The sequence below is a fragment of the Dufourea novaeangliae genome, unplaced genomic scaffold (genome assembly GCF_001272555.1).
Source record: "Dufourea novaeangliae isolate 0120121106 unplaced genomic scaffold, ASM127255v1 scaffold187, whole genome shotgun sequence".
Taxonomy (NCBI): Eukaryota; Metazoa; Arthropoda; class Insecta; order Hymenoptera; family Halictidae; genus Dufourea; species Dufourea novaeangliae.
The window spans coordinates 1,749,716-1,758,174 of record NW_015374075.1 but is presented as its reverse complement, the minus strand read 5'-3'; the positions used below and the strand labels follow the sequence as shown (position 1 = coordinate 1,758,174).

At 35.4% G+C, this 8,459-nt stretch overlaps 2 protein-coding genes across 3 annotated transcripts in view; one reads left to right on the top strand and one right to left on the bottom strand.

Moving 5' to 3' along the window:
• Positions 1-797: 797 nt before the first annotated feature.
• Positions 798-1,727, bottom strand: LOC107190576 (U6 snRNA-associated Sm-like protein LSm8). The gene is made up of 4 exons (XM_015579400.1): positions 1,697-1,727; positions 1,574-1,614; positions 1,363-1,490; positions 798-888 (listed from the first exon to the last, which is right to left on the bottom strand). The coding sequence occupies exons 1-4, from the start codon at positions 1,725-1,727 to the stop codon at positions 798-800; spliced, it is 291 nt and encodes a 96-aa protein (XP_015434886.1).
• Positions 1,728-2,795: 1,068 nt separating this feature from the next.
• The window catches only part of LOC107190607 (protein roadkill), a 110,958-nt gene continuing 105,294 nt past the window's right edge, over positions 2,796-8,459 (top strand). Inside the window, exons 1-2 of one of the 2 annotated variants that reach the window (XM_015579438.1) lie at positions 2,796-3,003; positions 3,825-3,883. The gene's annotated coding sequence lies outside the window, so the exon portion shown is untranslated. Of the gene's footprint in view, positions 3,004-3,824; positions 3,884-4,860; positions 4,883-8,459 lie in introns of those variants that run through there. The other variant, XM_015579439.1, reaches the window with a different exon arrangement.

Below are 8,459 nucleotides of genomic sequence, written 5' to 3'. Positions count from 1 at the left end.
GCCTCGGTCGGAAATTGAAACACCAATTAGATGACAGTACGTTAATCAGTACGAAATCGCAATATTTTGTAAAAAAATTAATGTATTTATAAGGATTTTGAAAAACAGTTGTACATGGACATACTTTTTTACTTGTGTAAGTATTAAAGGGATATAGATGGGTACAGAGGAATGTTTGTTTTCGGATTTTTGTAGAAGTATCAACCGAAAGTCGCAAGTTTTACACCGGTAGTGAAGCATATCCAGTAATTACGTCATTTATAAGTTTCGTGGTACAACCTCTGTACGTTCCACATTAAATGTTAAATTCGTTTATCTTCCAAGAAGTAGAGTAAGAATACTACATCTATGAGGAATAATACTACACACTGATTATATTTAAACGGAAAGAATTGTTCAGTCATTGTCCAGTGTTAACCTATCAATTATAGTTTTTCTCTATTATTAATATTATTATTACGATTACGATACTATAAAGTAAAAAATACATTTGTAAAAAATAAAGTTTACTATTATATAGTAAAACTTTTTTTGTATAGTTCACTTATTCATTTTAATATGGTTATCTGTTGTTCGTTTTAACGTTGTAAATAATGTTGTATTTCTCCAGTGCACTTTTTAAAATACAAGTACTTCTAAATACGGATATAAAAGACAACAAGTTTTTATATAATATATAACCTATATAAGAAGTTGTACTTTCATTCGACTATAGTTCACACTGTTACAGATTCTTATTAAGTTATTATCATTATTGCTTTTTAACCAATAATAATTGCGATGAAAATCATTTTCCATTAATGTACAATGGAGCTTAGGGGATCGGCTCTTATAGATGACAGATCTAGACGTGCATCCATCTCGTCATCCAATTCTCCTACAATTGCCCTAAAAAATGATAACAAACCACTAACTTAGTGTAATTTTAAACGTCTCATATATATTATGAAACAAACATTGGCACATAATAATGTTGAGCTTTCTTTAAACATACCAATGTGCATTTCATCTGTATTTAATTGAATTTTATGAACAGATGTACATAATTTTTAACACAATGATAAATGTACCTATGTATCTTAAAATGTAAAATGTATATTTTTTTATCTATTAATATTCATACAATTTCTTGACTGTCAGAATTAAATGTATTATTAACTTTGTATGTGTTCAAGTTTACATCATATTATATGTAACTTAAATACAAATAATTAATATTTTAATTTGAACATCAGAAAGTTAATGTATGAATATATTATATCATATTATTGATATATATCTATTAAAAATAACAAAGAACCAATCAAATATATTTTGTATTATATGCGGTTAAATAAGTAATGAATTAATTTAATTACTTACACATTGTCACCTCTGATAATGTGTAAACCTAATACAACTTGTTCAACACCTTGTGTTGTACTATAAACCCTTTCATGCGATTCGTCCAATATTATGTTAATGGTTTGGTCGAAACCTTTAAGTGTACCCTGAAAGTTAAAAATTTTTAAGGATATTCAAAAACAAGAAAAAAAAGAAAAAGTGGGAATATCGAAATTACGTATATACTTACAATAAAGTTTCTGCCATCAGAAGTGATAATAGAAACTGTATCTACGAATTGTTCAGGACATACAAACAACAATACCTTAGAACATCTTCAGTATGAAGATTAATAGTAATTGTAAAAGGATACGATTCACGTAACTTTCTAAACCTGACGCCATAATCTTAATTGCTAATTACACATTAAAGTAATTTTCACATAGAATTATAAACACGAGTAGGTATATATATACGTGTACCGTATACACTGCTCGTTCTGAACAGTTCTGAACACGTTACTTTACTTAACCCAATGTTTTGCACACTCGGACATTACTCAAGAAACTTCTTAAAATAGAAATTTTACTAAGAATCAGAGAATTATAATGAAGCAAAGTTAAATTACACTGAATTTAGAATTAAATGGTTATTTAACCGCAAGATTTGCGTATTAAAACAAGGATCAACAAATTTACTATCACTGGAAGATCACTGTCAAAACGCAAATAAATACATACAAATGATTAGTGTGACATGTATGATTGTAATATGAATATGATTGGTTTTTGTTTTATAAAATTGTTTACTTTTTACGGATCAAAGTATTCAATTCTGTTGTAATTTATAAAACTAGTGCATAGAAAATGTAGAACTCATGGAGGTATTCAGAGATACTCTCATTATCAGGCGGGAATACGAAGTCTGGTCTCTAAAAAATATATTTTAAGGATAAATAAATGAAATTGTTTGCTTAAAATACAGTGTAAATATTAATCTTTAGGAATCTATAATCATATGTAATTATAAGAATGCTTCGTACATTATATATTTATAAGATAATAACCGATGACCAATATGGGAGCACTCTCATGTCGTGGTATTCAATGGTTCTTTAAGTATTTTGAAGAATACATATGCAGATTCAAGTAAATTGTGGTATCAAATGTGAAATTCTCTCGAACGGACATTACACATTAACAATCGTTGATTGTAGCATTTTTAATTAACATTGGATATTTTGATTCCCGCCAAATCATATAAGATACACGTAATATGAATAGAATATATAATGCTCCATTTATGCTAATAATACTCAGGACTCATGCCTTATCGATAATGTCGGTTATTAATACTGAAATGGGAAGAGGGCAATGGAGCTCTCGAAGCATGTGACAGAAAATTACATTGCATGTTAGATCTATTCTATATTTCGTCTGTGGCTGTGGTCGGAACAATGCGTAGGTGTTTGTACCATTTTAAAGCAAAGCGCCAGCGGTAACGAAGTGAATTATTTTTTGCGTGTGATTATGACACGATCGCCGGTTAGTGATTAGGACACGGTAATAGAAGTAAGATGTCAGATACGTTAGGTCGTAAGTACGTGGAATTACGCGCTAGTGAAAAGTTCAATGGGAGCAGAAGGCTCGTTGTTAACGCATTCGTCCCACGATTCGATAGGTAATCACATTGTTGCAAGTCGCTCTATTTTGCAGTCCCGTTGTAAACGAAATCAATGAAAACTCTCGTTAATCGTGGAAGGTTTCGTGTATTTATCAAAAATACGCCCTAAAAGTGAAATGTCCACTTACCGGCTTATTATTCGTATACATGTCGATCTAACCTAACTTTCACTTCGTCAAGATTTTTTTTTTTAATGGGGTTATTCAGTCGAGCGGGGATGCTTTGGCTTTTTTTAGCCACGAACAATGTCGCAAGTTCATTAGAAATGTTGGTGCGTGGAACACGTGCGTGTGTGCAGCGTCTCGTGAATTACAGTTCCGATTTGACATTGTAAACACGACGACTTGACCTTACAATGGCAAGTTGGACGACCTTGACTTTGGCAAGTATACAATGACCGAACAGTCACTCTTGTCAATGCAATTCATCTTTTTCTGCACTGATTCGATGCTAGAATCCACACCTAAATGAACAACTGCAAATAAATTGATCTGCAAATTCTAATGAACTACAATTGAAATTCCGATCGAATTTGTTTGTTGATTCGTTTATTTATAACCTAACGTATACTAGAGTTGGCTGATTCAAAAAATACCGTGATACCCAATGATTTTTTTGAGCTGAAAGATTGATTATCTATACATCACTTTTTATAGTTTAATATACTTCTGTGCACAATGTTTAAACATTTGATAAACCTATAGATATATAATTCAGTACCCTGATTGTGTTTTAGAACAACATACAATTTTAAAACATTTCATAATAGAGTGTATATCAATAGCAATTTGTAATGTACTTACATTCCTTTGTTATAGATAAACCATGAGTACATTTGGTGTGGTGCATTGGTAGTCATCCTGGCATAAATGTTTCGGTGAGTCAGTTTTTTTATTAATGATAAGTTATTTTAATGTTAGCATTGATATATCATACAATTATTAATATGATTCTTTCAACTTTAATATTTATAAATAATTTCATAACCTCTAGTATTTGTAAAATTCTATTCTCTTAATTCTATACTCTGTGTTTATATTATTGCCATTACAATCAGTTGATGGCATGTGTATTTATTCATTTATATAAAAATTGTTTATATCAGTCTTTCTAAAAGTATGGAGAAAAAAGTAACAAAACTTTCATAGTTCCATGATTTATTTTAACTTCATTTGACAATAATAATTTAGAAATCATATATAACAATATTTATATGATTGTCAGTGTTATAAAACACAAGTAGTTCTATCAGTACGATAACTGATTAGTTAAATGTGCAATGTCTTGATATGTATGTCTTTTATAAGAAGAACACGAAGATTGGAATGTGGTCGTGTTCTAAAGAAGTGTTTCTGTAAGTGTTATACTTACTTGTTACTTGATCATTTATGTGTAAACGTCTAAAACGATGTATTCGTTTTTGATATGCATCCGTAACATACACAATGAGCATCATCTGTATTGAATTGTATGATTATATTTATAATTTTCAAAAGTTAGTCTAACATTGTGACTTTTTGAAAGATATCAGAATGTTGAAGAAAATGCGAGAAAAGTATTGTAGAATAATCTGTTTCCTATTACTACATGAAAAATGTACGGTTACCTTGTTTCGTAAAAGATACAGTTGCCATCTTTATCGATGGAATCGAATCCATTTGATGGTAGTTTGGAATTGCGAACATCTGCCGCTAGATAACGTTCGCAGTTCCTCGAGGTTCGTGACCATTTTTATTGGTTTTGTAGTTGTATTTAGGTTCCAATTTTTTCAAGTGTTTTGCGTTACCAGAACGTGTCGTATAATTTCGTAATTCCGAATGGAACAGTGCGAAAACGGGAATTCTGTTGTTAGGTGTTGAAATGTTACAGCTGCAACGTAAGTACAATCTGTGACATTCAAAGAATAATTTACAAACGTGTTTCAAACATGCATGCATGCGTAACTATTTTATCGTGTTTAAAACGAAATTATTGTATTGTCGAATGTTCCAAGATTTCTCTTATTTGTGTCATAAATTTAAACGATATTTTTTTCGTTCTCATCATCGACACGCGAAAGCCTCTGTTGCCAATTTTTGGTTAGGTTAATAACAAAAAAAAATGTCAACGCACGTACTATTCCATGATTATTCAAATTACGCATATTATTGTTGTAAAGTAACAGTTCAAAGTACGTTTGTCTGTTCATCGAAGATTCGCAATACGTCATAAATAACGAACAAAATTTAAACGTCTGCCATGATTACTACGTAATTCAGTGGAGCGTTTGATGTCGGAAACGTTTCATTTCAAATCGTTCAATCTTTCATTAAATACCATTCCTGTTTCTCAAGGGTGGTCAGGTTGTAAACATCCGCAGTTTATCAATAACAAACCGATCGATTTAGAAAGTAAATACATCGAAGCTTAATACTATCCGTTAGATCGTTTCCAACATTTTTCCGTCCATTCTTGGCCAATAATCGCGTAACGACGTTTATGCAGATTTCACTGTGGTTTGTTCATTTTTTCTACGGTCATTACTTCTTACTCTTACAACCAACTTGTTCAGCGTGGGGTTAAACGTTGAACATTTGTCACTTGCAACGACAACGGTTCGTCGTAGCCGTAGGCAGGGTCAATCGTGACCCATGTCAACAACTAATTGGTCATTTGATGTTATCCTGATTTCTTAATCAACTTACGTACACAGTAATAGAGTTTCAAAAGGAAATAATACTTAAAAATACTTCATTTTGAAGTTCTTGATCCTTCATAGTCTGAGCATAGAGGCATCATGAGTGGATGGTAAGGTGATCGTCTAAAATCAGGGTAATACCTAAATACATTACGTATGTATATGTCGAATAGACCTTCGATTATTTTCGGTTCGACGGTGTTTTGATTTTTCATTAGAGCTACGGGCGATTCTATTTCGATGTTATCGTTAGCGAGATTTCGAGCAGGCGTCCCGTCATTGTCGGGTGATCCGCTGACGTGCACAATACCAGAAACCCCCGTGTCCGCCGGACGCTTAACCAATTTCCTGCTTATTTCACGAAAATCGAGGTCGCGGAGCCGTTAAACGTCAAGGATCACTTACGATCATCGTCCACGTCAAGATTCTACGTGTATGACTCATGGAACGCTCTTTTTTATCTCTGTTCGCGGATACCTTGCAGATGAGGCGTGAACCTCAGTGATCGGTTGACCTTTATGGGACCTGACAAGTACTTCAGGTACTGGTCAAAAATACCTTGAAAAACATGCGATTTTTGAGGTATTCAAATACAACACATTTCTCTTAAAAATGAAGATATTTCCACGTTTTTCTTAAATTTTATGACAAATAAAGTGTTATTACGCGTGTTTTAATTATATTAAAAATGGAAGACCGATATATCGACTCGAGGTATTTTTTGGAAAACCTACAAAGCCGATATATCGGCTCTAAGGTACTAAAAGGGTTAAATGTAATGCTACGTTGTTGATAATATTGCTCTCCGTTCGCGTTATCAGCCGCCAGGTTGGATATCACGATTTTCACGTCTTCTGGGCGGCGTTTTTTAGGCGCTGGAACGGGAGTAGTTAGATTTACGTGACTACGGCCAAGAGCCATGGAATTCCGAACGGTCGCGTTTCAGTCTTCTTATTTGCTTCCGATCGCGGAGCTTGTGTACACTCGTGTTCGTAAATATTAGGATTCTTCATGTATGTACAGGGTGTCCTGTTAATTACGAACATTTGAATTGGGGCCGTTGTTATCGGAGGTAGTACTAAAAAATCATGAACGAGGGTTAAAATCGTCTAACCTTCAAAAAGTTTTCTTACTGTCGTCCTTGAACCATGCAATCCTCCGTTGGTCACTCTTCGAGATTTTTGATAACGTGTTTCAGTAATCGATAAGATACCCTGTACGAAGAAAGTCTGATATTTGTCTTAGAGTATTCTGGAGAATGAGGGTTAGTAAGAAAACAATTGTATCGAGGAAAGTTAGATTTATTAAAAACAATCAGATTTGTCGCTGTACTTCTGGAGCACTCTGTATATTCCCGTCGTGGCCATCTGTGGCCGTAGGAAGGAAACTCGAATTGTACAACACGGGTCGAAACATTTTTCCTTCTTTCGGGACATCCCGCAGGTATACCGATTCTCTTGGCGTTACAAAAGACTACCACCCAAGTAGATTCTTCCGTGAGCTGCCACGTGTGTCGAGACAATGGGACGACGCGACATTAGCAAACATCAGCATTGTTCCCGTTGCACGTGTGCAGTTAATCAAATTTCATGTCGTTCCTCTGAAAAACGATTACTATGAAATGCAAACACTCCCGTGCATTTTAAACACCCCACACGAGCAACCATTAGACTTGGGCTCGAATGATACCCTAATGAGGTAGAGCACTTACATCTTCCATAAACCCTACAAATATACACACAAATATATAATACAATTCCACGACCAGCCGATACGACATTCAGAATGAAAATCGGAATATAAAACTGTTCTTCAATTCGATCATCCGATGCTATAATACATCGCAAAATGGGGGTGGATTTAGGCACTTCAATTGGACTAACACCAGATAGTCCCATGTCTAGCAGTCCTCTTTCCACTAGCATTTTTGGCCAATTTGGGAATTGTTAGGGTATCTAGATAAACAGGAAAAAAAAAATGAAAAATATTCGTTGGTACACTAGCATCCCCCTTCGCCACAGAAGTTCTCAGTGAGACTCGTCCCGTGGTTTCGGCCGCCTGGAAACTCCGACTCCACCACGGCATATTAAATATCCCCGAGACGGTGGATGTCTGTGTGTGTGCTCGAGGGGTGAATGCGCAACTTCGCCCAGGCTTGTCGTCTTTGCTCAACGGTGGTGGTTTCTCTCTCTCTCTCTCTCTCTCTCTCTCTCTCTCTCTCTCTCTCTCTCTCTCTCTCCCTTCTTCTGCACAGAGGGAACAGCCCGGGCGACACCCTCGAAAACGTCGAGCGCGCTACGGCTCGCCGTTAATCCGCTCTCTTTCGCCGTTAACCCGCTCTCTTTCGCCGTTCCACGCGAAATTGTCGTTTTGCGCGCTGGGGGGGGGGGGGGGGGGGGGGGGGGGGGTTTGAAACCCCCCCCACCTCCCCCGGCGTTCTCTGAAGAGCCACGAGCGTTAACTCGAGCCGAACTTGAATTTTCGAACGAGCTAATGAGAATATCGTAACCCAATGTCTCGTGATTCTGACGATGCGTTCTTGTGGAGGCGATTCGACTCTCTTTGGGAGGTTCGTTTCCCTATTACGTGAGCCATCGAACCAGTCTCTCTGAAATTGTCTTCGTGTATGGTGAGTACCTTAGGAACGTCCAATAACTTGGAGGATTGAGTGGATAGTTGCTGGGGGAGGTTCTAACACTGAAGCCATTGGTAAATAGTCTTGGTTTATATTAGATATTTCATTTATATTTTCGAGGCTTTATCTTCTCGAATATAA

Coding starts and splice junctions, on each gene's coding strand:
- LOC107190576 (XM_015579400.1), bottom strand. CDS start 1,727: ATGGCGTCAGGTTTAGAAAGTTACGTGAATC. Junction 1,491..1,573: donor CTGATGGCAGAAACTTTATT/GTAAGTATATAC, acceptor TTTAACTTTCAG/GGTACACTTAAAGGTTTCGA. Junction 889..1,362: donor ATTATCAGAGGTGACAATGT/GTAAGTAATTAA, acceptor ATCATTTTTTAG/GGCAATTGTAGGAGAATTGG.